Raw genomic sequence first — 27,500 nt, 5'->3', positions numbered from 1 at the left:
GAATCATGATGAAAAGGCATCTGTTCTGATTGCACTGTGCTATGCTTTCTGTTGTTCCTGTCACACTCTTTCTCTGCTGCTAAAAGACTGCATTAAATAGCAATGTGCACTGTCCATCTTAGATCTCTTTAAATACTCCTGTTCAGTACTTGATGAAAAGCTTACAAATACCTCTCGATTCATTGTCAGTTCTTTCTAATACCATAAAACCAGGAAGCTTTTGAAGGGCTATTATTATGATGGACATTATACATGTAACCAGGACTTGAATTTGGACCAAGTTTGGTGATGCAATACAGTAGTTTCTTATGTTAAAACAAACTATAGATACAGATGGTATAGAGAGAAAAGAAGTGAACAGAAACAGAAATTATGATAAAATTATCATAAAATGTACAGTCACATATTTCCTATCAATAGTCTGTTAAAATAGAAGCAGATACTGTCATATTAAAACTGATTTTTCATTTATTATAGAAGTAGTTAATCCTAATAGAGTTCTGTTTGTTTTTTTCTTTTTGTTTTAAGTACTGGGGCCTGGAGGTCAGGACTTATTTGTCTTCAAATTTTAGGTGAGGAATAAAGGGATCTATGAACCAGTATTTGGCAGACTGTGTTAACAAGGAAGTTGAGTTTTCCACTGTAAGTCTCATCCACAGGTTATGGCCATTTTTTCAAGGTCACATTTAGTTAAGAAAGAATTTGGCTAACATTATGCTAAGAACCTTTCCAATCACCCATACATAATTGGGATGCTTAATTAAGTGACATGCTTAATATGCAAACCCAACACATTCAGAAATGTTTCAGCTGAACTAGATTGTATGATGACGATTTGCTTATTATAGCAAATAAAATATTTTGATCCATTTTTATAAGTCTTACACTAACTCTTAAGTTTCATTTGAAGGGAGACATGATCTTTGCATTGTCTCTTAACTTTTTAACCTTTTCAATGAGGTACACTCAGAAGTTTAATGTAAAGGCATAATTTATTTCTTAAAACATGTGAAGTCATTAGCAACCTATGTTAGTATAATATCTAAATGCTTTCAGCTTATACCATTTTGACTCACTTCAGGTTTCATAATCTCCCCTCTTTCATCTCAGAATATATAACCCTGTCTTCACCCAGTATGTCTTGGTACACAGAGCTGCCTATCATTTGTGCTCTCATTCAGCTAATGAGAAAATACATAAGGGTGAATGAAAGCCTTATTTTGTGCATCACTGTGGAAATTTTAGTTCTGTCAGTATAGTAAATATTAAGAGAGGGGAAAACAAGAAAAATCTCTCAGCCAGAGTTGACTGTGTCTCCTTTTTTTCACTCTTGAAGAGTTTAATTGATAGACTACAGTTTTCACTGGAGCACTCATTTTAAACCAGCTGTTCCTTTTGGTAGGTATATAATGTACTATATAATGTACTATACTTTTTAGACCTAATCAGACTTTTATTTGCCTTCTCACCAGAAAAAATCTGAGATAAACATCCCTCTCGCCTCCTCTATCACATCTAAATTGTGGTCTCTCATTAGAATATTTGCATGAATAAAAGTATGTATCTAGTGGAAAATATTTCCTTAAGCTTAACACTTAACTTGCAAAGGTATATATATAATATATATACATATATATATATATGAAAGTTATCCATAGACTTAAATCTGATGCTGTTTTTACCTGCTTAAATATTGATAAAGTGGCATAATCTTCAAAAAATTTTATATACTCAGTTAATCTCTATTCATCTTTGTCAGTGAATTCCTAAAGTAGCTTTCAGTAGCAAAGAAATGCAATGTAACAGTAACAAAAGTGATAAAGTAGGAATAAAGGAAATGTGTAACTTAGAAAGTTTCACTTACAAGTGGAGAAATCTGCATATTCTAAACAAGGCCAATGGAGCAGTCTACATACATATAACATGTAATTGACATTTGTTGTAGGAGAAATGAATTTTCTATTTAATAAAATGTTTTTAATTTTTAGTAGCCTCAAATGTTTTATTTTGGATGAGTTTATGTAATGTGAATTTAGAAGTGATAGTATTGGCTTATTTGTAATGTTAGAAATCCCTCAGAAGTGCACTTGTGCTTTCCTATAAATATAATTACAGTTTGTGTTTAATACATATGGAAGTAGAATGTTCAATTAGTTACCTTTTTTTCCCCTACCTATCCACCCTTATATCTGTATTTTGCCAGTTTTAGATGGCAGTGTCCAAGATAGTAAGTCAGAAAATGCTTAACATTTTCAGAATATCACATAAGTATGATACATAGGAATTTAGAACAATGTTGTTTTGATGGTTATTTATGTCATAAACTTTTAAATGTAAGGAAAACACTCACAAATCATTTTAAGAATAAAAAAACAGTTAATTTAACCATGGTGAAAGGGCTAATGAACTCTAAAGAATGCAAAGATAGAAAACTTGCTTAAGCCTTGCTTATACACCAAATCAGTCAGACTAGGAACAAGATATAATTTGTATAAGGTGAAACCTGACTGAAAACTTGCATTGTATTATTGCATTCATAAAACTTTTATTACCAAGTACATTTGTTATCAGTTACATATAATGTACTTTTGTTTGCAGACAGAGATAATTTAAGTGAAAGCGTTCCATATGCTAAAAAGTGGTAAGAGATGTGGCAAGCTTCTCATCACATGATAGACTTTACAGAAGGTATCTATGTATGTGTTGAACTGCATACGTATATGTGATCTAGCAACCTACTTATTCGTCTGTTTATCTGGATTGGCAGCCCTTTTAAAATTTAACTTCTCTTTCTCTGTTCTTTCATTTCAGTTTGATTCCTTGTTATTTGGAGACAGTATGAGGCAAATGATTACTGGAACAAAAGGCTTTTTTGTAGATAGATTTTTTTTTTTCCAAACTATTTTCTAACCATTTCTTTTTGTTTATCAAAGAACAATTAAGTAAACTGTCCATTAAATTTTTAAACAGCTAGACACCTATTGGATCAGTTAATTTTATAGCATACATTTCAGAAAGCCTTATAATGATATTTTCAAGTACAGTAATCTAAAGGTATGAGAGTATGTTCTAAAAAATTCAGAAAGATTTTTTAAAATCATTTTTGAGTTCCTTTCTGTTATTCTGTGATCCTTTCCCTTCATGTTACAAAATGACATGTAATGAGTCCATATTTCAAGATAGCAAAGGATAGAAAATACTCTTTCTTTAGTATGAAATATGAAGTATAAGTGTTTCTCTTTTTTTTGAGAAAGAAGAGTTAATTCACCCTGAATTTCTTTTTTTTTTTCTTCTAAATTTGTTTTCATTATTAATTTCTCCTTTCTTTATGACATAAAGTGCCAAACTCAAAAAGTTTGAACTGTGTTAAAAATGACTCAGGGTAAATTGTGAACCATGTCTATTATTCTTTTTTTCTCGTTTTAAAGACACATGTTGTTTTAAGAATTTGTCCAAAAGCAATGTTTATATAAATACTTGCTTTTATTTACAGTAAAAATGAATTGTTTTTTCTAGGAAAGAAAGTGATTGCTTTTTCAAAGTTTGCAAACTTGACAAGTTGACAAGTTGTCTGATTACTGATTAGTATAAGAAATGTCTTCAAAGAGTGTGACTACCATCCAGTTGAGCAGATGGATACCTCAGGCTTCTATGTAGGAGGACTCCTTGTTCACCTCTTTTGCCAACCTTTTCCTGTCTCTCCACAGACTCTCTCTCTTTCTCTCAGACTTTCTCCCTGCTTTTTCCTTACTTTGCATTTTCCTTGCTTCATTTTTGTTCTGTTTCTTTCTCACTCTCCTCATATCCTTGTCGACTCTTTAATTTTCACGACTTTGAAGGGGAAGTAAATGGTAGAAAGGACACTTTGAGCAAAATATCTTAACTTTTTTTCAAATTAATGAATAACCATTGAGTAATCTTTATATTTCTGGACTTCCTGGTATAAGTTCAGTTAGCTTGAAATAAGAAAATGCTTAAAGGATAAGCTAGAATATTAAACTTAAGATCCTTTCTTTGAGAGGACCTATTTGTGTAGCTATTTTCTGGGGGTACATAAATAAATAAACAAATATTCTATATTAGTTACTATATGTACTCATGTAGTAATATGTATTACTGTGTATATTTTTCTAGTACTATGTATAATATATATATATATATAATTTGAAGATGAGGGTTCTACTTTATGAGTAAGTACACTGCACATACATTCTTTTTACTAGCTTTGATAACAGATATTTAAATGTGTATTTTTCCAGTTGTTTAATCATTATTACATCTATCTTAATCATACCAGTAAACTATTTCAAAAGGTTTTTAACTTGTAGCACTGTGCCATTGGTAAGATTATCAATTATGAAGTATTGAGAAAACTGACATGTTATTGTTTATTTCTAACTATGCTAGTCAAAGCAACACATCTTAGCATAATACATAAGAGGTATGGAATGCAAAGTTGGAATCTGATAATATCTAATGCCTTTGAAAACCCAGTGTCTAAATATTGTGGTACCTTAATGCCATTCTTAAATAGTTATATAATATAACAAATATTCTATGAAATTGATTGGTCATCATTAATAAAGGATTTGTTAGGGATGCCATAGAGCTCTGAAGTCAGTTAACATTTGGTAACATCCACTCTTTCTCCTTCTGTCTCCATCAAGGTGCCTGTGTCGGTGGCCATGATGACTCCCCAGGTGATCACCCCTCAGCAAATGCAGCAAATCCTTCAGCAGCAAGTCCTGTCTCCTCAGCAACTCCAAGCCCTTCTCCAGCAGCAGCAGGCAGTCATGCTGCAGCAGGTAATGTGGGTTACCTACTTTGGAATACTAGCACCTGTGTTGACAGTGCCGTGGGCATAAATGACAAATTCTTTCTCCACTGGAAAGGACAACTGGTCTGTATCCTGGAATATAATTGTAGCATTGTAATTGCAGAACTGCTTAGGAAAGTTTAAACCCCTTAGTCTTTTTAAAGTCATTAACATCTAGAGTAAGAGCCGAAAGAAGTGTCATTTCAACATGAGATAAATCAATATTTAAATATTTAAATGCTTAGGTGCATTGGATTTGTAGACTTGCCTGCAAAAGTGCAAGGAGACCTACAGGTAATTGTTTTGAAATTCCTAACCCTCCAATACTCCTTTTAGTTCACATAAGGATGAAAGTGATAGCGACCTTCTGTTACAATGGAGAAAGTAACATCTCAAATTTTCCTTTCCAAAATTCATTTGGAACTTAGGAATAGAAGTATCTACTTATTTATAACAAAGTTGAGCAGCTAAGCTACCAATTCATGACATTTATCTTTTTCAAATAACAAAAAACCTAATGTTCCTAATGTGTGTGTGTATATATATATATATATATATATATATATATATATATATATATTATTGGAGCCTCAAGTTTATATGAAATGGACTTTATGTCATAGACTTAATTTTTCATAGAGAAAATAATGTGCTTTACCTGAATTCTTATAGATTTAGTTACTTTGCTATGTTCTGTGATGGTGACCACAGACCAACTGCTTATATTTCTAACTCTGATGTTCTTCTGTCCATCTGATGGATTGCAGTTTTTTCCTGGTAAGAACTCGTCACCCTGATCTTACATAACTCTGTAGTTGGTTCTTATAAATGGTAGAGGAGACGGCAGATATAATAATCTAGGTTATTCATTTGGCTCTAGCACTTTAGAATACAGATTTTTCTATACCCCTTCATTTAGGATATTTTGGACTCTGAATTGCAAAGTTTCAGAACTGGCTTGGGGAAAAAAAAATGTATGTAGATCTGTCTCCTGGAATCCAGTGCATATTAGTTGTTGTTCTTGTGAGACAAATCTTAATGGAGATTCTACCCTCTACCACTGTAGAAGAGTTTAGGAGGTTTGTAATATATGCAACTTTTGCCTTTATTTATTAAAGTCAAAATGGTTTATTCAGCAACAACTACAAGAGTTTTACAAGAAACAGCAAGAGCAGTTACATCTTCAGCTTTTGCAGCAGCAGCAACAGCAGCAGCAGCAGCAGCAGCAACAGCAACAGCAGCAGCAGCAGCAACAGCAGCAGCAGCAACAACAGCAGCAGCAACAGCAGCAGCCGCAGCAACAGCATCCTGGAAAGCAAGCAAAAGAGGTAGGATCCGGCCAGCTCATCCACACAGAGGAGCGTGAGGTTGGGAAGGGCGCAGAGAGGCCAGGGCAGTCTTTGATCTTCCTATCACCAGGCTCATGCTGTCAAAGATGCACTATTATACATTTGTACTGAGCTTAATAGCAGTGACAGTGGAACTCTCCTGTTCTCCTTTTTTGTAGCATGGGACTTGAGAGTTATAATCCAATGCTGCTGTCATCTAATGTTCACTAATGAATCACAGTGTACAAAGAGCAAGCTGTGTGGTGGACAAAGTACTGATTATCTTGTATGCACGGAGAATCTAAGTTGGTGAGGGAACCTTATTTTTCTCAGTGGTGCAGCTCAGAGAACATGCATGCAAATTGAGCCTGTTGTTGGGAGTTGTGGGGAGAAAAACAGAGAAAGTGGTTGGGCACGGATTTCAAAGTCACAGGCCCCTGATTAATGACTGCTACTGTAGGTTTGGAGTGGTGAGTAGAAAGTTCCAGTTTGATATGCTCATAAATCAAACTGACAAGCTGGCTTCTCAGGCCTAGCTTGCACTTGTCAGCAAACTGCATCAAATATAAACATAATACAAACAAAACATGTTGAAGTAGTTAAATTGATCAGCAGGTATCAGAGCTGTTGTCTTCAAGCTGCCCATTATGCAAACGTACAGGAAACAGTTTTGACCCCCTGAGGCTTTGTTTCTGTTTGGATTTGTGAATAGAATTTCAGACAGCCATCAACTACAGAATAGAAATTGCTCCCTTATTTCTCTGGAGGCTTTGGGCAATCCACATGACTTGCTCCATTATGCAGTCTGTTTTCCAGTGAGCGCATCAGAAGTTTCTCTTTTTCCCAAACTAAAAAGGAAAGGTCTTCCACAGCAGCTTGTCTTTCTCTGAAGTGTGACTGCCTTCTCATACCCTCCTGAGTCCAAAAGGTGTCTGGTTTGTCTTGTAATGCCTCACAAAATTGGAACTTATACTTTTCCTTATAATAAGGGCACTTTTTTGGGCCTTGAACATAATTCTGCCTTTAATATATTCCAGTAAGAGAGAAGAGGAAGAGAGAGAGCTAACAGGCCTGTCTTATGAAGGCTACATCCCAGTTTACTAATAGATCACTAGAGACCACGGTCATGGACTTCTGCAGATCAAACTTACTGAGTTGGAAAAAAAGTAAAAAGTGCTGTTGAAGTTGACTGTTTCCATCAAGTGTCATTCTTTGAGTATAAATAAATTTATTATCATCTGAAATAAGCCCATTTAAAAAGTCTGAACCATTGTGACACACTTTCTCTAGACCTTATTCCATCCTCTTTTCTCTGCTGCTGTGTTAATATTTGAAAGAAAAGCAACTGAAAATCTAGAACTTGCTCACATTCTTTCCTTGAACTTTGATGGTGGGATGACCATTCACAAATGCACCAGGGCAATGAAAGGAGTGTATGTTTTTCTATACGAGAACTGTTTGCACAGACTCTGCCTTTCGTTCACTGGGTTGGGTTTTCTGACACCAGCAGCAGCAGCAGTTGGCAGCCCAGCAGCTTGTCTTCCAGCAGCAGCTTCTCCAGATGCAACAACTCCAGCAGCAGCAGCATCTGCTCAGCCTTCAGCGTCAGGGACTCATCTCGATCCCACCTGGCCAGGCGGCACTTCCAGTCCAGTCGCTGCCTCAAGGTACACACAAAACATGGTGCACATGTCATGTCTAAAGCTTGCATTTCTATCACTGTGTGGCCTGTCTACATTATACCTTGAGAAATGTTTTATGACCTTCATGTTTATTATTAAAACATGATTGTTATGAAAACAATAACACAGTGACTTAAAACCTTTGCGGGGCAGCAAAAGCAGTTCTAAGAGGGAAGTTTATAGCAACAGTTTTACCTCAGGAAACAAAAAATCTCAAACAACCTAATCTTACATGTAAAGCAACTGGACAAAGGAGAACAAGCAAAACCCAAAGTTAGTAGAAGTTTTGAGTATGTGATTAACATGCACATACTACTATATATAAAATAGATAATCAATAAAAACCTACTGTATAGCACAGGGAACTCTACTTGTACTCTGTAATAATCTATGTGGGGAAAGAATCTGAAAAAGAATAGATGCAGGTATATGTATAACTAAGTCACTTTGCTGAGTACCTGAAACTAACAACATTGCAATACCCTTTTATAAAATAAAAATTGAAAAAAGCATGATTGTTAACATGGTTGCATGCCTCTTTTTCTTGAGACTCAGAGATTTTATTACATACTGCTTTTTAAGTGTGTGGTAAACTGCTTTCAAGTGCTTTGTTAGATATTAAATGTGTATTTATTTGTTTTATGGAAGAAAATGTGTAAGAACAGCACAATTCAAGCTATTAAGTATATACTGAAGATCTACAGGGAACTGGATTAGTGAGAAGGCTAACAACACTGTATTTAACGTAAGTGAGCTGATAGGCGTTTTGGTGAACAACTGCTAAGAAAAAGATAGACGCTCCTAATCTTCACACTAAAACCTCTACATATAAAAGGGAGGCTTTATGTATTTCTACAGAAAATATTCCAAGTTATACTTGGGGGACCTCCTCATACATCCTGGACCATATTATTCCTCCTTTCTCTAAAATGGTGTTGCCTATAATTGTGAATTATAGCTTTAAAAAGTTGTCAATTGTACTCTTATTTTTCTGATAAGAGAAACTTGGATGTACTTTAATAATTCAATAACACAATACCATACAAGTATACAGTTGTGTGTATTCATTACTGGACTCAACTTTGGGGAAATGGAAAGGGTTCTAAGTAAAGAAAGAAAACAGAATAGTAAACAAAATGGTTCTTTGTGTGCCAAAATTCTCAATACTGGTAAAATTCATATATCTATAAATATAATGGAAAGCATATTCTAATTTCCATTAGGATTTTGTTGGAATAAGCTTTAATACAAATGAACTTTAATTCAAATCATTTATGCTTGTTCAAGTGAAGCTCACATTGTAATAATACTTGCTATGCATTTTTCTGCCTCTATAGGAAACACTGAAGAAAATCAAAAATGATTAAATGTACAAAAAAATTATAATTAGAGTAACATGGAAACTTACATTACCACATGTCAAATAGATAGCCAATGGGATTTGGTGTATGGCTCAGAAAACTCAAACAGGGGCTCTGTATCAACCTAGAGGGGTGGGATGGTGAGGGAGATGGGAGGGAGGTTAAAAAGGGAGGGGATATATGTATACCTATGGCTGATTCATGTTGAGCTTTGACAGAAAACAACAAAATTCTGTGAAGCAATTATCCTTCAATAAAAAAATAAATTAAAAAGAAAAAAAAAGAGCCTTTTAAATATTCAAGTTTTTGTTTTGTGCACATTAAGTTAAAAATACCATGGTAGATGTTTTTCTTTTTATTTATAAAATTACTATCTCCATGGCTTAATTTCCCAAGAATTCCTCTTTCATTTGACTTTAGATCCTCTAATTCGCCTGATTGCATCACTCTGAAGAAATCAAGAGAGATAAAGTTTAAATTGTGAAAGAAAAACAAAGCAGTAAAACCATTTTTTTCTGTGTCATTCCAAAGACAATTGTAATAAACCAGCATGATTTTATTTGAGTAAAACCATTCAAAGATTTTAAAAATGTTTAAAATGCCCATAGAAACAAAATGTAACTTATATAAAATATATTTGTTGAACTGCATTCTTTCAAATCAAGCATACAAATATCTTGTGAACAAGGAAATTCATTATGATATAACCATTCTAATAGTTTTTAAATGAAAACTTTCTCTTATTTCTGAGCTTTTTTTTGATAGAATTATCTCCTTTGTTTTTCTTCTGTTTTTTTTTCCAGTTTTATTGAGATATAATTTATATACAGCACTGTATAAATTTAAGGTATGCAGCACAGTGATTTGACTTACATACATCATGAAAAGATTGACTTACAACCCTGAGTTAGTTCCTGATGTTGCACAATGTAATGATTCACTATTTCTCTACTATATAAAGTGATCGATCACCATTTACTTTTCTTCCATTTGTATCTCCATAAAATACATGAGAAATAAAACACACAGAATGGAAAATATTGAGGGAAAAGAAGTAAAACTGAAAACATTTGAGCAATCTTGGTTTGAGTAGAAAATGAATTTAAACAATTTTTTAATTGAAATATAGTTGACTTACACTGCTGTGATAGTTTAAAGTGTTAAGTGATTCATATATATATGCACAAAAATATAGAAAGAATATATATATATACACATATATCCTTTTTCAGATTCTTTTCTCACGTAGGTTATTTAAAATATTGGCTGTAGTTTGCTGTGCTATATAGTAAGTCTTTGTTGGTTATCTATTTTATGTATAGTAATGTGTATGTATGATCCTAAACTCCTAATTTATCCCCCCTTTCCTATCCCCCTTGGTAACCATAAATTTGTTTTCTATGTCTGTGGGGTTATTTCTGTTTTATATATAAGTTCATTTGTGTCATTTTTCTTTTGGATTCCACATATAAGTTATATCATATGATACTTGCCTTTCTCTATCTGGTTTACTTCTCTTAGTACGATAATCTCTAGGTCCAAACAAAAAAGATGGAAGTCATCATTGTGTTTTCAACTGTTTAGATAAATGTATGGGAAGTGCCATTGTGGAGACTCGTCAGCCAAACTCAGAAGGAATGTGTCAGATAAACCAGCTATACTAAAGGAACATGAGTTCATAGCACACTTTTGGAATTTCAAAGTTTAAGTGGGAGAAAGTAAAAAAGTAATTGTAAAAGTAAAAAAGCTGAATCTTTGCCTCAGCTACTGGCTGTTTTGAACAAAAATGTTTTAATTATTTTTTTATCAGCTTCTCAGTTAACTTTGCAGGAGGTTTTTGGTTGGTTGATTAGTAACAAGTAATAACCATATGAAAACCAAGTAGGATTAATATGCAATGATAATAGTCTCATTGTATCTTTAAAAATATGCTATACTAACAGTATTTATCCCTGTGATTTAACACAGCTTGCTCAGACTACTTTTAAAGCTATGACTTTTTTCAACTGTATAAAAATTTGTACAAGAGAATTAGATGTTAGAAATTTATAATTTTGATAAGGAGATTCACAGACATTTTTCTCTATATTGCAAAATGATGCAATGTTATATTTTATCATTTTAAAGTAAGGCATTTTAAATACTGAGCATATAAAGTCATCATGAACATTACTACAGTTACTACGATACTGGCTTTTAATGTGAAGTAGGCAATTAAATTATGATCTCTAAGTTGTATATAGAGTGACTGTTGGTATACAGAAGTCAAATAAGAAAGGATGGATTTGTAAATCCATCTTGAATAAAATGCTGCTGCTGCTGCTGCTAAGTCGCTTCAGTCGTGTCTGACTCTGTGCGACCCCATAGACGGCAGACCACCAGGCTCCTCTGTCCATGGGATTTTCCAGGCAAGAGTACTGGAGTGGGTTGCCATTGCCTTCTTCGGAATAAACTACTGATTGTAAAACTATTTAATGCATAGTGTACTTTAAATATCAACTAATAATTATTTAGTGACATATCTTCATGACATAGTACCCTTGTTTACTATGGTACTTAAATAGGATTAAAAAATTAAAAGGTTAAAAAAATAGGAAATTATTGTGACATGCACTTTAAACTTTGATATATATTTTTGACATAAGATAGAGGTCAGTGTATCCCAGTACACAGGGCTGCTGCTGCTGCTAAGTCGCTTCAGTCGTGTCCGACTCTGTGTGTCCCCATAGACGGCAGCCCACCAGGCTCCTCCGTCCCTGGGATTCTCCAGGCAAGAACACTGCAGTGGGTTGCCATTTCCTTCTCCAAAGCATGAAAGTGAAAAGTGAAAGTGAAGTCACTCAGTCGTGTCCGACTCTTCGCGACCCCATGGACTGTAGCCTACCAGGCTCCTCCATCCGTGGAATTTTCTAGGCAAGAGTACTGGAGTGGGTTACCATTGCCTTCTCCACAATACACAGTATATATTCACAAATTTAGCATTACTCTAGGAACTTACATATATGTACACATACATACCCTGGAGAAGGAAATGGCAATCCACTCCAATATTCTTGCCTGGGAAATCCCATGGACAGAGTAGCCTGGTAGGCTACAATCCAGGAGGATGCAAAGAGTTGGACATGACTGAGCAACCAAACAACAAAAACACGCACATATATGTGTATGTGTGTGTGTGTATACACACACACACACACACACATATATGTTTCATTCCAACTTTTAAAATACTTTTGAATTTATAATAGCTGTCTAAAACAAACATTTTCATTACCAATCTGAGAGACCAAACGGAATTCTGGATAACCAACCAGTGGAATTTTGAACTAACACTTTGTCAAACTAGATGACATTGGAATCAGAGAACTGTTGAACAATAAAAAAAATGATATATTTTGAAATAAAGTATAATAATGTCCTTTATGTTGAGTTAGGACTCTGCTGAAGTTTGTCTTTGGCATCAGTGTTCAGTCAAAGTCAGCTATTTGGCTTTGACTTCATGCTCTGCTTGTGGAACTCTAAATAGTCAAATTCCTACTTCAACACCACTATGACATCCTTGATTTTTTGCTTAATCTGTGATGATGGGCTTACACAGAACATGTATATAATAAGGGTAATAGTACTAGCATTATGAACAATGTAAGTCATGAAGAATTATTGTTACCATCTTGGTATTCCCTTTCACATACCAATAAACCTTCTATTTGTAACTTAAGTTTTACATCCTGGAAACTCCATCAGTGAGCTAAACTTTGAATGAAAATTTATTATTGTGGGACTAAAACTTTGCAAGTTACCTGTGAATGTTCTTATGCATAAAAACTAACTTAGGGGGACTTCCCTGGTAGTTCATTGGTAGAGAATCTGCCTGCTAATGCAGGAGACAAAGGTTCAATCCCTTATCTGGGGAGATCCCACATACTGAAGAGCAACTAAGCCCATGCACCACAACTAGTGAGCCTGTGCTCTAGAGAACAGGAGCTGCAACTAATGAGCCCACGTGCTGCAACTGCTGAAGCCCCCACCCTACAGCTCCACAACAAGAGAAGCCACTGCAATGAGAAGCTAGCGTACAGCAGCTAGAGAGGTGCCCCCATTTTCTGCAACTAGAGAAAAGCCAATGCAGCAACAAAGACCCAGCACAGCCAAAAAATAAATTAATTATTTTTTAAGTTGTAAAAAATTGACTCAAAAAATAATAAAATTGGGTTTTAAAAAAGCTAACAGTGATAAATAAATGTGTAGGGAAATATTAAAAACATATTGAGTTAGTTTTTGAGAAAATTTAAATGAGATAAGAAGATAGAGATTAAATTGGATTTAATGTTGTTTAGGTTATATGTCTTTAGAAAAGTTCTGTTTGTCAATTCTTTATGAGTTGTGGGAAAACTTTAAAGGAGAATGTCAACTTTGCCACATTAAGATAACATAATCTAGAAAAATGAGAAATCATTGTTTTTGTAAGAGAATATCAAACTGTGAACATTTTAATAGTTAAATCATAGCAGGAACATTTTTTTATGTCAGATGTATTCCTGTATCCTAGAAATTCCTTTCTTTGGTTGAGATACTTGCCTTTGGTCTCAGTTTCAGCAAAATAACTAGTTTTACTCCCTGTAATTCAGCATTTGAACAAAATGAGTATTTGGTACACCTCTCATTGAAAATAGATTTTAAACTGGGCGTTTTGCATAAGGGTTATAGTAAGCCCCTAGTCAAATACAGATCAATAAGATGTTAAGTTTGACAAATTATAAATTAACACATGGCTCTCTGAAGGACAGCTCAGCAACTGTAATAATTGCTGCCACTGGAGAGGAGTTCTGGGGACCCAGAGGTCAGGACTAGTAGGGAAATTTAAGTTTGCAAGGCATACCTTTCTCTGCAATTCAGTTATTTTGCCAATGTTTGTATACTGGTTTTTCAAATTGTAAAATTTAAGATGAAAAGTAAAAATTAATATTTCAATTCAAATTATTTAATATCAGATTGGTTCAATATAACATATGAATAGTACAATACTTCTACAAAAATTAACTTTTATTATTTTTAGTTTTAAGTAACCCTAGAAAATAAGCAGACCATTATTAAATAATTAATTCAAGTAGACTGATTTTACATAATGCCAAATTAAAATTACTTATTTAACACTAAAATTATTACTGAATGTAGAAAATAAAAGGAGATGGAAAGAATTATTTTTATTTTTGAGTGTGAAAGAGCTGCTCATGTATTAATAATTTTTACCAGTATGTGAAACCACTGGAATTTTTAAATTGTGTGTGCCCGAAGGATCTGTAATCTAGATGTGAATCTAGATATGAATTACCAAATTTTCATTAATTCTTAGCACAGTGCTTGGCACCTAGTAGTTACTCTACAAACTCTGACTCTAGGAATAAAGAATTACTTGATTTATCTATAGTATTATATGGAATTTGATTAGGAATTATTGTTTTTCTTTCAACTCCTAAAAGAAGAAAACTTTTAATGCTTCTCTGTAGTCCTGGCAGTGAATATCAACAAACCCAAGTCACCATACAAAAGTAAATAGAGTTTCTCAATTTTTTTGTGGGCATGAAATTTTTTAATTACATAACTATAAAACTTTGGTATATACTACTGTATGTATCACATGGACCACAGCCTTGTCTAACTCAATGAAACTATGAGCCATACCATGTAGGGCCACCCAAGAAGGACAGGACATGGTAGAGAGTTCTGACAAAATGTGGTCCATTGGAGAAGGGAATGGCAAACCACTGCAGTATTTTTGCCTTGAGAACCCAATGAAAAGTATCAAAAGGCAAAAAGATAGGACACTGAAAGATTAACCCCCCAGGTCGGTAGGTGCGCAATATGCTACTGGAGATCAGTGGAAAAATAACTCCAGAAAGAATGAAGAGACAGAGCCAAAGCAAAAACAACACCCAGTTGTGGATATGACTGGTGTTGGAAGTAAAGTCTGATGCAGTAAAGAGAATCACTCAAGGGAACCTGGAATGTTAGGTCTATGAGTCAAGGCAAATTGGCAGCGATCAAACAAGAGATGGCAACACTGAACATCGACATTTTAGAAATCAGCAAACTAAAATGGACTGGAATGGGTGAATTTAACTCAGATGACCATTATATCTACTACGGTGGGCAACAATTACTTAGAAGAAATGGAGTAGCCATCATAGTCAACAAGAGAGTCTGAAACAAAAGAGTTTTGGATGCAATCTCAAAAATGACAGAGTGATCTCTGTTCATTTCCAAGGCAAACCACTCAATATCACAGTAATCCAAGTCTATGCCCCAACCAGTGATGCTGAAAAAGCTGAAGTTGAATAGTTCTATGAAGATCTACAAGACCTTCTAGAACTAACACACAAAAAGATGTTCTTTTCATTATAGGAGACTGGAGTGCAAAAGTAGGAAGTCAAGAAACACCTGGAGTAACAGGCAAATTTGGCCTTGGAGTACAGAATGAAGCAGGGCAAAGGCTAATAGAGTTTTGGGAAGAGAACACACTGGTCAGAGCAAACACCCTCTTCCAACAACACAAGAGAAGACTATACACATGGACATCACCAGATGGTCAATACCAAAATCAGATTGATTATATTCTTTGCAGCCAAAAATGGAGAAGCTCTATACAGCCAGCAAAAACAAGACCGGGAGCTGACTGTGGCTCAGATCGTGATCTCCTTATTGCCAAATTCAGACTCAAATTGAAGAAAGTGGGGAAAACCACAAGACCATTCAGTTATGACCTAAATCAAATCCCTTATGATTATACAGTGGAAGTGAGAAATAGATTTAAAGGACTAGATCTGATAGACAGAGTGCCTAATAAACTACGGACGGAGGTTCATGACATTGTACAGGAGACAGGGATCAAAACCTTACCCAAGAAAAAGAAATGCAAAAAAGCAAAATGGCTGTCTGAGGAGGCCTTACAGATAGCTGCGAAAAGCAAAGGAGAAAAGGAAAGATACCCATTTGAATGCAGAGTACCAAAGAATAGACAGGAGAGATAAGAAACCTTCCTCAGTGATCAATGCAAAGAAATAGAGGAAGACAATAGAATAGGAAAGACTAGAGATCTCTTCAAGAAAATTAGAGATACCAAGAGAACATTACATACAAAGATGGGCACAATCAAGGAAAGAAATGGTATGGACCTAAAAGAAGCAGAAGATATTAAGACGAGGTGGCAAGAATACACAGAAGAGCTATACAAAAAAGATCTTCAAGACCCAGATAATCACGATGGTGTGATTACTCACCTAGAGCCAGACATCCTGGAATTTGAAGTCAAGTGGGCCTTAGGCAGCATCACTACAACAAAGCTAGTGGAGGTGACAGAATTCCAGTTGAGCTATTTCAAATGCTAAAAAATGATGCTGTGAAAGTGCTGCACTCAATATGCCAGAAAATTTGGAAAACTCAGCAGTGGCCACAGGACTGGAAAATGGTCAGTTTTCATTTCAATCCCAAAGAAAGACAATGCCAAAGTATGCTCAAGCTACCACACGATTGCACTCATCTCACACGCTAGCAAAGTAATGCTCAAAATTCTACAAGCCAGGCTTTACCAGTAGGTGAACCGTGAATTTCCAGATGTTCAAGCTGGTTTTAGAAAAGGCAGAGGAACCAGAGATCAAATTGCCAACATCCGTTGGATCATTGAAAAAGCAAGAGAGTTCTAGAAAAACATGTACTTCTGCTTTAAGGATATGCCAAAGCCTTTGACTGTGTGGATCACAACAAATTCTGGAAAATTCTGAAAGAGATGGGAATACCAGACTATCTGACCTGACTCCTGAGAAATCTGTATGCAAGTCAGGAAGCAACAGTTAGTACTGGACATGGAACAACAGACTAGTTCCAAATTGGGAAAGGATTACATCAAGACTTATATTGTCACCCTGCTTATTTAACTTCTATGCAGAGTACATCATGAGAAATGCTGGGCCAGATGAAGCACAAGTTGGAATCAGATTGTCAGGAGAAATATCAATAACGTCAGATATGCAGATGACACCACCCTTATGGTAGAAAGTGAAGAACTAAAGAGTCTCATGATGAAAGTGAAAGAGGAGAGTGAAAAGTGTGCTTAAAACTCAACATTCAGAAAACTAAGATCATGGCATCTGGTCCCATCACTTCATGGCAAATAGATAGGCAAACAGTGGAAACAGTGAGAGACTTTATTTTGGAGGCTCCAAATTCACTGCGGATGGTGATTGCAGCCATGAAATTAAAAGATGCTTACTCCTTGGAAGGAAAGTTATGACCAACCTAGACAGCATATTAAAAAGCAGAGACATTACTTTGCCAACAAAATTCTGTCTAGTCAAAGCTATGGTTTTTCCAGTAGTCATGTGTGGATGTGAGAGTTGGACTATAAACAAAGCTGAGTGCCAAAGAATTGATGCTTTTGAACTGTGGTGTTGGAGAAGACTCTTGAGAGTCCCTTGGACTACAAGGAGATCCAACCAGTCCATCCTAAAGGAAATCAGTCCTGAATATTCATTGGAAGGACTGATACTGAAGATGAAGCTCCAATATTTTGGCCACTTGATGCAAAGAGCTGACTCATTGGTAAAGACCCTGATGCTGGGAAAGATTGAAGGTGGGAGGAGAAGGGGATGACAGAGGATGAGATGGTTGGGTGGCATCACTGACTCAATGGACATGAGTTTGAGTACACTCCAGTAGTTGGTGATGTACAGGGAGGCCTGGCGTGCTGCAGTCCATGGGGGTCGCAAATAGTTGGAGATGACTGAGCAACTGAACTAAACTGATTTTATACCATTTGAAGGGAAAGTTAATAATCTTCACTTAAGATTTGAAGTTGATATTCTGTGATGCTCTTGTCCAGTGATCCCAGATCCCAGGTTGTGCCTGCCAGTCCACTAGTTTTCTGATCAATTGAACAGATCTTTTAAGTTAGCTTCATTGAATTTGCACTTGTTGCAGGCACTTGTATAGGCTCTGGGGATAAATCTTTGACAATATCCGATAGTAAAACCTGCCATTATAAAACTTACCTTTTAGTGAAGAAGACGGACAACAAAAAAAGTATATAGTGGTAACTGCTAAGGAGAAAAATGAAAAAGCAAGGATAAGAGAAACTTAAGCAACCATAGGAGATGGGAGAAGTTGAACTTGTAGACAAGATAGACAGGGAAGGAGTCCTGGGAAGGGGCTATGTGAGTTGTGACCTTGGAAATGTGAGGGTGCTCTTAAACAAGTTAATTAGTTTTCCTGTACTTCAGTGTCCTCATCTCTAAAATGAAAGTAACAATGATAGTAATAGTGGTTGGGTATTACATCAGTTATCATGTATGAAGGCTTTGCAAAATTGATTGACATATGAGTAGCACTATATATATCTGTTAAATAAATCAGACAAAGAAACCTGCCAGAGGAGCAAGTTGGAGCCAGAGGAACTGTATAAACAGGAGCTTAGGTTTGCACACGTAAGACTGGAGAATCTGTTGGGGTTACAGGGAGATGTCAAATAAGCAGCCTGCAATTTAAGAAAGAGATCTGGGCTAGAGATCACTTGAATCCTAAGCCTGTACTTAGTATTTGAAACTGAAATAAATTAGTGTAGTTGTAAAAATAATTTATTGAGTTAAATTTTTTCCTTACATATTTGAAAAACACTGAATTAAAGAAAGAGATCTAAGATATCTCGGTTACTAAATATTTCAGAATTGTTTTACTTGCTAACATAAACCATGGGTCTCCAATATTGAGATAACAGATCTCTGAGATCTCTTAGACTAATAGCATTTAGGGAGTACTGTTCCATAGAACACAATGCTGAATTTGTTATAATACTGCCTGAAAAAGTGAATTTATTCTTGCAAATCATCAAAACATAAAAAAAACTCATGAAACCTTCAAAATGGCACAAAGTTGATCAGCTAGTTGGTTCATATTTTAAAATAGTTCTGTATCCATAGAAAATAACTAAGCAAGCTGATGTGAAAATGTTGTTTCATGAGCAGTGTGATAGTTTACTTTTAAAAAATGCCCCCCAGATTATCTGCAACTGGAATAATCTATGGAGCTTCAAAAACTACTGATGCCTGTGTTCTGACTTCAGAAATTATGATTTAATTTGGTGTGGCTGTGATCAGAGCACTGGAAATTTTAAAGGATCCCCAAATGATTTGAATATGTAAACTCTTTGGGAAGCCATTCTTGCTAACAGAAATCCCTTTTCAACATTATTTTTCTCTGTCCCTTATCTGTAATATTTAAAATATTTAAACATTAAATATTTAAAGTATAAATATTTAATATTGTTAAAATATAATATTCTGTTAATTAAGGACCATTATTTGGACTGATTTATCAAATGTTTACGTGCCTTCTGTTTATTATCCTATCATTGTGATACCATGGTAGTACCACTAATTTTCAATGCAAATGAATAGTATAATGGAATTCTACTTTAAGGTAAGTGGATATGTAGGTTACCAAAGTTATTAATAAAATCTGAAAGCTAAATTATTATTAGCATCTTAACTATAGTCAGAAATATATGTCTTTAGCCAAAATATGAAATGTTACTAGCCACTCAATCTGGTAGAATCAGATGGTACCATTTAAAATTCTTTAGACTTTTGCCTTACCAGAAAGCAATACTCATAAATATTGGGTTGGCCAAAAAGTTCATTCAGGTTTTTCCAGGAGATGTTATGGAAAAACCCTAACAAATTTTTTTAGGGTTTTTGGCCAACCCACAATAGTATGCCCTTTAATAGAACATTTACCTATGATAGTAACCAAGGTGTCTTTCAGAACTGTACGAACCTGTTTTAATCAATCAAATCAACAACTATTGAGCACACACTAGGCAATGTTTTAGGAACTGAGTGTCTACCAGTTAAGTAAGAAATCCTTGCTCCTAGTAAATGGTGGAGGGAGACTGAAAAACAATATAGTTTAGGGGTGGTAAATGCTCTAAAGAAAAAGAAAGTAGATAGGTCATGATAAAAGGCAGGTAGAGAGGGGCAGTGGTTGATAGTGTGTTGAAAGACCTCTCACAGGAAGTGACCTTTGAACCACCTAAATGAAGGGAGAGAGGAAGCTGTGAGAAGATTTACAACCAGAGAGTGGCCTAGGTTGTGGGAATAGCTGGAGCAAAAGCTTGAAAGGGAGCAAATATTTGATGCATTCGAGAAATATCAGAAGGCCCGTGTAATAGAATGAAATGGAGAGAGACAGTGATGGATGAGGTCAGAGACATAGATAACAATCAGATAATATACTGAAAATACAACTACCATATGACCCAGCAGTCCCATCACTGGAAATAATACCTAGAGAAAACCATAATTTAGAAAGACTCATGCACTCCAGTGTTCATTGCAGCATTATTTAAAATAGCTAGGACATGGAAGCAACCTAAATATTCAACAAGAGAGGAATGGATAAAGAAGATGTGGTATATATGTACAAAGGAATATTACTCAGCCATAAAAAGGAATGAAATTGGGTCATTTGTAGAGATGTGCATGGACCTAGAGACTATCATACAGAGTGAAATTAAGTCAAAAAGAGAAAAACAAATATCATATATTAACACGTATATGTGGAATCTAGAAAAATTCTCTAGATTGTCTTATTTGTGAAAGAGAAATTGAGACACAGATGTAGAGAACAAATTATGTACATTAAGTGGGGAAAAGGAGGTGGTGGGATGAATTGGGAGATTGGGATTGACGTATATACACTATTGAAACAATGTATAAAATAGATAACCAATGAGAACATCCTGTTTAGCTCAGGGAATCCTATTCAGTACTCTGTGGTGACCTAAACAGGAAGGAAATTCAAAAAGAAGGGATAAATGTGTATGTATAACTGATTCACTTTGCCTTACAGTAAAAACTAATACAACATTGTAAACCAACTATAGTCCAATAAAAATTGAAAGAAAAAAAAAGAAAAACAAAACCTTTACTCATAAATTTCAAACTGCTTTTAATTATAAGGAAAATGCATGTAACATAAAAATAAAAAATAAGCACTGGCTCCTCATAGGCAGCAGTAAGTTTTTTTTCTCTTCTAAGTGTTCTCAGAAGCCATTAGAGGCTTTGCTGGGGAAGTGTCATGGTTTAATTTACTTTTAGAGAGATAACTTTGGGCTGATAGATGAAAAGTAAATTATCCAAAGGCAAGGTGAAAACAGGAAGAGGGTCGGGAAGCTATAGCAGTGTCAGCGCAGTGACGGCGGAGCAGAGAGGCAGCGGACAAGGTGGTGAAAGTTCTAATGCGGAGGGTGTGTTGAGGCTCCAGGGAAAAGGGTTTGCTCATGGAGTTTTGCGTTAAGACACCTAAACACGCGCAGCCAGGTAGCAGCAAGTCATAGTCATAAAGTTTCAGAATCTTAGGTTAAGGCTAGAATTAAATTAGTCGTTAATGATCTTTATACAGAAAGTATTTCCTTTGTAACAGAAATACCTTTCTTTATTAACCCATCCTCTTTTTATAGAAAAAAATAACTTTTAATAACTTTGAGAATCTGAGCTATCCTGTGATTTCTTGAGTCTCAGGACACGTCTTAAAATCTTGAGGAGCCAGAATCACCAAAATGATAGCTTTTGGTAAAACTTTCTGTTTGAAATTGTGATAAGCATAGCAACCTAACGTTTCTCTTTTCATTTCTCATAAATCAGATAAATTTGCATAATCTGAACCAGAAAGTTGTTTAAAATGAGTTGTTGATTTATTCTGTCAGTCATAAAATGGAGGAGAAATTTAGATATTATATGCTTAATTGATCCATTTATGTAAACGTATTGGCTTATTTAGGGCCTGAAAATGAAATCAGTTATTTCCTTTGCCTCTCTGAGAAAGATCAAAATAGCTCTATAATTGTCAAATGTATTTTTCTTTTGAGTGTTCACTGTTTTCCCCTGACAATCGTGTTTTCCCTCCTTACTTCTTCTTTTTTTCATTTCTTTTTATATGTGTTATTTCCAAGTGTCTTTGTCTTTTAGTTCCTCACTGATACTAGCAATAAATAAAAGTCCAATAATTTTAATTTTAATTTTAATACTTGTAAAAGTCCAATACTTTAATTTTCAAATGGAACTTTCTGTGTTTTTTCAACTGATCCTTGATATTAGCCCTGTACGATTATTTCTAGTACTGTTCTTGAAATGGTAGTCTTTAACAGATAAATGATTATTGAAGAGAAAAAATATAGTGCTGATGACATAAAACTGATTTATCATCATATTTAATAATTCTAGTAACATCACTTTTGTTGTTTCCATTAATCCAGTAATAATACTAAGGTCATTATATGAACTTTACTTTGTTATATTAGTGGGGCTTCCTTTCATTTTATAGCTGGCTTAAGTCCTGCCGAAATTCAGCAGTTATGGAAAGAAGTGACTGGAGTTCACAGTATGGAAGACAATGGCATTAAGCATGGAGGGCTAGACCTCACTACTAACAATTCCTCCTCGACTACCTCCTCCACCACTTCCAAAGCATCACCACCAATAACCCATCATACTATAGTGAATGGACAGTCTTCAGTTCTAAATGCAAGGCGAGACAGGTAAATTTCATGACATATATTTTGTTATTTATCACCAAATTTTACTTTCACTATTTGTAAAACTAAAAATAATGATTTGTACTTAACAGAGGCAGAATGTGTAGGACAACAAATTAAATAGGTAGAAACTTTTAAATTATCTTATACATTATTTCATCAGAAAGAAACAGCTCAAATACCACCAGTTTGATGGATAGATGGGGAATTTCCTAGAGAAAGTTATCTTATAATAAGTGCATATAAAATTATTGTGTCAATATATTTTTATGGCTAAGATGCTATGATTAACCTGATTGCTAAAATGAGAATCTTCTTACCATTTTAAAACTTTAGAATGAGTTTCAAATCATTAATGATGCATATATATATATATATATATATACACACACATATTTAGATATCCCCCTTAATATATGTTACAACCATGTGCTTAGAAATCAGAGAATAGATATACATAAGCATGTAAACACAGGTATCATAAACCAGAAGAAAGAAGATCTGGTTTGTTTTTTTTGTTTTTGCGGCATGATAGAATTATAAATATATAATTAAAATGAACTTACAGTAACACCCTGGATAAATTTGCATCAAAATTCATAAAGAAAAATTTGATTTCAGTTACCAACACTAAGTACATTATATTAGATCATTTTTTTCAACTTAGTATTTTTGGTTGTATAAAAAGTACCTTTGTAAAAGGATCACCCATATACTTTTTATCCATTTAACTCTATTTATGCAGGTATATGGTAACCTAATCAGATCCTTTAATGTGATTTACATAAAATATATAAGGTAAAATATTACTCAGTGAAATATACCTTTTAAAAGATGGAACATAAGTACAGGATTTCTTTACAGAGTAGCTTAATCTCATATGATATAGAGTTATAAAATTCATATTTCAGTGTAGTGGGTTGACAGTGTTCTGTAATGTGAATACCTACCTGTCTGCAATAAACTCTTTTTTCATAAACAAGTATTTTTTCAAAGAAACATGCATTTATACAATACGGTTTAAAATAGAATGCTATAATTTGGTGATGTTTTGGTCTTTCTTGGAGTATCATGAAAATTTTTTCTTGTTAGATTTCATTATTATAAAATGGTGTGCTTTTGAGTGCTTTCATGCTGTTGTTTTAATTGAGAGTAATTTGATGATTATATACTTCAGAAGTTGGTTGATGTCTCTAGGATCTGTCTATCTGATACAATACTCACTTATCAAAAGTCTTCGATAATTGTCAAAGAGATAGCTAATGAATACCATTCCAAAGTAGAATTTTTTGATCAACTGTAACTAGCAAAAATATATATGATTCACACATAAATATTAAACAATGTAAATGATTCTAAAGGTCCATATTATCTCTAAAAAGAGCATTTCAAAAATCTTGTGGTGATTTTCCTATTACTTTCTTAAAAACACAGTTTTTTTTTTTCACTTGACCACATATGAATATATATTTTTATTTAGAGGTAAATGTTACATTAAGGTCATGTGGCAGGATTAGCATATGATATTATACGGTCCTCTTAGTTTTTCATCCTTTATTAACAGTCATCTTTGGCTTTATTTCTCCTCTAATTGGAACATCATCTATCCTTGGCAGTTGAACTATTCAATAGAACGATTAAATTTTTCTGACTGCTCTGAGCTGAATTGACCTGTTTTGACCTGTTTGTCACTGATCGTAACCTGACAGGCGCTAGCAGCCTGCAACGATTATGGCTTTTTGAGATGAATCTGACGTCATGTTCTTTTGCTACAGCTCGTCACATGAGGAGACTGGGGCCTCTCACACTCTCTACGGCCATGGAGTTTGCAAATGGCCAGGCTGTGAAAGCATTTGTGAAGATTTTGGACAGTTTTTAAAGTAGGTTTTTTACTTTTTTTAGCGGAGGGAGTGGATTATATGGGAGTTTTAGGCAATTTTGCTGTAAATAAGCAAAAGAAAGATGAAGAAAGAAAGTAAAGGTCCATCCTAAGGCACCCTGTATGTTTTCTGTGTATTTCAACAAGTGGATTAGCAAACTCAGGCTAAGAAGGTTAATTCTTCATCCTTACTTTTCATGAGAAAATTTCACAAAAGGTCTTTGAATGAATAATAAAAAATAGCCTACTATAATAGTGTCATTAATAATTGAAAGATATGTTTGTAGGATTCACTTAAATTTCAGGGTTTCGATAAACATTTCTAGTAAGATTATGTGAGAAGTCATATGTGCGTGTGTGTGTGTGTGTATAGAGACACACATATATTTAAACAGAAGATACATTTTAAAGGCTTATTTTTATTGCAGAATTTTTATTTCTTACTTTAAATAATGTTTAATGTGTTTATTTAGTAAGAATAAAGTACTGAAAGTTAATCGTAGCTAAAATTTTAAGATAGCTGTATTTTTCCCACGTTGTGACTTGTTGCCCTGAGAATCATAAAGAAACATACATGGCCCTAAGCTTGTTTGATAGATTGTAAGCCTTCTCTAACTTAAGATCAAAACTTTGTATATCATTAATTTCTTCATACAGTGATAATATATTTTTTAATTCATAAATGTTCTTTTTCAAATGAGAATATGCATCTTTCATGAAACATTTTCCACCCACAATTTCAGAATGCAAGAGATCTAAACAGAGAGCTACAGATAGGTTTATGGAGATGAGTAACTTCACAGGCTGAGACTCTTATGTTGTCATGGAGCAGCTAACAGGGTCAATGAACTGTTTCATGCTTCATCAACAATTAAGTTAATTAGCTCATTTGAAATTGCATTGCTTTGTTGCCAGGATGTTGGCAGAAACATCAAAAAGATGTGTTTACAAATGGTATACTACAGGGTATAGAGCAGAAGCACCTAACAACAAGGCACAAGCACTTAGCATCATAATAACTGTATAACTGAATTACACCAAGACTTCCACAAGGATTTTTTAACCTGTTTTTTTTTTTAATTTCTGACCAATTAAAGGAAAAAAATGCTTCCTGTATTACTGTGGACTTTGTACATGGCCTTAATCAAAAATTTGCACTATCCAGAATAGTTGTGAGCTGCCATTTTGTTGGGTAGGAAGCTGATTCAAATGTTCTAAGCAAAAAGAGCCCTTAAAATATTAGGCAACTTTGCTAAAGATTTCTTATCTAAGAAAAATAATACCTGTTAAAACAAGGACAGAACATAAGAATATTCATTCTTTGAAGAACTAATTTCATATTTCTTCATTTGAATATATTAGTTCTGATTAATATAGTATTCTTTATCATTAAGATTATTTAGAGGACTTTTGCTGCTATTTCTTAAGAATAGCAATTTAAGCCTTATAGCTCAGTCATCATACATTTTATTGCTCTAAGTTGTTATTTCTAGCAAAATTCAAAATTAAGCTTTAAGAAAAAATATATATCTTTTGATACAATTTCCTTTATGGCACATGGAAATAAACATTTCTATTCATCCCAAATTTGTATAAATATGAACTCTCATTTTACCCTCCATGAGTCTTTTTCATATTCATGCTAGTATTTAAAAGTAAAACTGAAGAAGTTACAATTAAAAAAGCATTTCCTTTCAATTAAATATCAACTTTGGTTCCAAAGACTGACCATTTTTCCAGCCCATTAACTTTATAGGGATGACAGAACAAATGACAGTCGATTTTAAGGCCTTCCTTTCAGTCCATTTTTGTCATGATATGCTTAGATTCTCTAAGTCAAATAAATGTGATAGATTCTGTTAATAGAGCTAATGCCAGTATATGGTACTAAAATGAAATATTAATTTAATGTATTTTTATACTGGTATTGCCTTTTTCTTGATGTGTATGGGAAATATGAAGAGAAATAAAATGATATGTTTTATTAAATTAATTTCAGTTACTCAGGAAAAAAACATTGATTTAGGGTCTGTGTGGAAAGTGAATTGAAGAAGGCATTACTGTTAATACAGATTTTCTTGGAAAGATTTTGCTTTTCTTTTGTAGTAATGGCGAGAATAGAGAGTCTTGGAGGGAAAAATGTTAGGCAAGTCAAAAAGCTGTAAAGTTTTTAACCCTCAAGTTTTTTGTACATACATTCTCCAGAAATTTGGTACCCAGTGTTTGTTATAAAAGTTTTTTGAGAAAATGCTATGGCATTTTTATTTCTAAAATACACTAGAAATAAATTGTATAGCTTGAGCTATACTTTGGTATCAGACAACTTATCCATTGTCTGGATTCAAGTAAAGGAAACTATCCATTATTACTATTTATCCTGCATATGTTTAATAGCAAAGGATAGTAGAAAATATATTGAGTCCCAAACTCGTTTTCTCACATTGCATCACCAGAAAAAGTGGTAGAATTCCTCTATTTTTGTCCAGCATCAAATAAAAAGCCATCAGAGGGCAGTTGCTTATGAATAACATATTATATTCTTAGCCATGTATACATATGCATAATATGTATTCTTCAATATTCAATGAGTTTTTTTTCTGTTGGATTAAAAAAATAAGACTAAATTAGAAACTGTTATTCTTAACAGCAAAGATGAAAGCAGAAAAATAGAAAAATAAAAGATAAAAACGAAATTCTAGATTAAAAGGTGTCTAGGAAAATTTTTGAATTACTGTGAAGTAGGTGTTCAAAGAAGGTAACCATTTTTCTAGTCACTCTTTGAGGATCTAAGATCACTAAAAGGATTTAATACTAGTTCTTCATTATTGTCTTAGAAATGTCAAGGTGTAATA

The 27,500-nt window shown here is 34.2% G+C and overlaps 1 protein-coding gene across 12 annotated transcripts in view; it reads left to right on the top strand.

The window, feature by feature from the left end:
- The window catches only part of FOXP2 (forkhead box P2), a 1,512,938-nt gene that overhangs the window by 1,429,841 nt on the left and 55,597 nt on the right, over positions 1-27,500 (top strand). For 7 of the 12 annotated variants that reach the window (XM_081537130.1, XM_081537128.1, XM_081537123.1 and 4 more), the window contains 5 exons: positions 4,668-4,805; positions 5,953-6,144; positions 7,652-7,811; positions 22,559-22,772; positions 24,545-24,649. In XM_081537130.1, the coding sequence (XP_081393256.1) occupies positions 4,668-4,805; positions 5,953-6,144; positions 7,652-7,811; positions 22,559-22,772; positions 24,545-24,649 (809 nt within the window). Of the gene's footprint in view, positions 1-4,667; positions 4,806-5,934; positions 6,184-7,651; positions 7,812-22,558; positions 22,773-24,544; positions 24,650-27,500 lie in introns of all 12 variants that reach the window. The other 5 variants (XM_081537132.1, XM_081537126.1, XM_081537127.1 and 2 more) reach the window with 3 other exon arrangements.

The sequence above is a fragment of the Giraffa tippelskirchi genome, chromosome 10 (genome assembly GCF_054371585.1).
Source record: "Giraffa tippelskirchi isolate mGirTip1 chromosome 10, T2T-mGirTip1v1.2.pri, whole genome shotgun sequence".
NCBI classification, from domain to species: Eukaryota; Metazoa; Chordata; class Mammalia; order Artiodactyla; family Giraffidae; genus Giraffa; species Giraffa tippelskirchi.
Note: the sequence above shows the minus strand (reverse complement) of the source record. Positions and strands in the feature narration are given on the sequence as shown.